The 1,985-nt window shown below is 31.0% G+C and overlaps 1 protein-coding gene across 1 annotated transcript; it reads left to right on the top strand.

Annotated features, from left to right (window-relative positions):
• On the top strand, positions 1 to 486 carry LOC115884518. Its single transcript, XM_030903122.1, has one exon. The coding sequence runs from the start codon at positions 1 to 3 to the stop codon at positions 484 to 486; it is 486 nt and encodes a 161-aa protein (XP_030758982.1).
• Positions 487 to 1,985: the final 1,499 nt, after the last annotated feature.

The raw sequence follows: 1,985 nt of genomic DNA, 5'->3' as shown, positions 1-1,985 counted from the left end.
ATGATCCATTGGAACATCTGCAAAAACATCGGCGCCCCAGTAAAGAAAAACTGGTACAACCACTACCCAGGGAAGGTGGTTGAAAACGATAGGGGAAAAATACTTTGGGACTTCCGAATCCAGACTGACAGACGAATTGAACACAATACGCCGGACATCGTGGTGATAATCCAAGAAACCATCAATATAATAGACATAGCCATCCCTGGAGACCCCCGAGTGAGAGATAAGGAGATCGAAAAAATCAATAAATACCAGGAGCTAGGAAGAGAAATGACCCGCCTATGGAGAAAACCATTCTCAGTCATCCCAATTGTCATAGGAGCCATGGGAGCCATCACGTCGAATTTGGGGAAACACCTTATTGACCTCGAGATCATGGAGTTAAGCACCGCCCAGTTCCAGAAAACAGCGATCTTTAGGACAGCGCAAATATTACGCAAACACTTGCGGAGTTTTAGGCCTCTGGTTGAGACCCGAACCTGAAAAAAAATCCATCATCAACCGGCAAACAACACAATGAAGCCGTGACATTCTTAACAAATGAATTAAAAAAAAAAAAAATATATATATATATATATATATATATATATATATATATATATATATATATATATATATATATATATATATATATATATATATATATGTATATATATATATATATGACATACTTAATAAAAGTTGAAGAGTTTTGTAAAATCTACCAGAAAAAAAGATAATATATAGGGTGTATCACTGAAAAAATTTGAAATTTCTTAATTTTAAATAGTTGAAATTCATAAATATATTTTAAACACCCTGTAGCATCTAACTGAAATATCTTTCCACGCGTCTTTTTGTGTATTTCTGTAAAATTCTCCTACCAAATTTTAGTTTCCAACTTTAGAAACAATGGCATCACTGACAATTTTTACCACACTGCAATCTAACAATTGTTTAAATAAATTTAAATATTAAAAAACTATTAATTTTAGGTATATAACATTATATATAAAAAATTTATGTAATTTTACGCATGATCTAAAAATAAAATTAAAAATAGGGTGTTGCATTTAAAAAAAACATATGTTATATTTGCCACACTTTTTGAAGCGCCTTGTATACTCTATAATAATTTTAAAATGTGTATTTTAACCGTATTTGTAACTTTCATGTTTAATATTTTTTGTAAACCTCGAAACAAATGAGATGGACTTTACGCTATCGTTGACTACTCACTCTGTACAGTAGTTCTTCAAACATCTGTTGGTACTTGTATACTCTTGCTCAACGATGAAGTTGGAGTTGACCACACCAGTTTGAGTTATTCCGAATGTTTAGAGTTTGTGTTCCCCCACGATAAATTAGTTGAACTTATGCCACTACTTTTTTCCACCATTCATTTTCTTTTGAATATTCTACTAACTTTTGGGTAAGTAAATACTTAAATCAAAGCCCTTAAGAAGGGTCGCCATGTCATATCATTCTAATACAGGAAAAATCAAACAAATGTTCACACTTTCAATACATTTATTTGAATCAGCTAACCTAGTTACATTAAAATATTAAACAAACATTGTTGAGTAACTAGATCAAACTACATAGAGACAATGCTTCCAGACAAAATATGCTTGTAACTTCTAACTTAGTGTTGTTACTGATGTACCCAGCTAACATGTAATTAAAATTGTATTATGTTATTTTATATTAATTAAATTAACTTCCCAAAAATAAAATTTTTGATAAATACCTGAAACATTGGTTTGAACTGCAAAAATTTTGGATTAAAAAATAAATATGTAAAAAACGTGTTGCCTCGAAGTGAAAAAATGAAAATGCCTTGTAGTGAATAAATGGAAATGCTTCGTCATTTGACTAATGGATTTTCCGTTGTATTTTTTATATCCTCTGTCGGGATATGGGTAGTTAGAGTAGAAGAGTAGGACGTCGCTAATCACTATATAATTATAAAAGTTCATTAATGATATAAATGATCTTCTCGT

Source organism: Sitophilus oryzae, unplaced genomic scaffold (assembly GCF_002938485.1).
Source record: "Sitophilus oryzae breed Bouriz unplaced genomic scaffold, Soryzae_2.0 scaffold_296_pilon_pilon, whole genome shotgun sequence".
NCBI lineage: Eukaryota > Metazoa > Arthropoda > Insecta > Coleoptera > Curculionidae > Sitophilus > Sitophilus oryzae.
The sequence above is the reverse complement of the archived record's forward strand: the minus strand, read 5'-3'. Positions and strand labels throughout refer to the sequence as shown.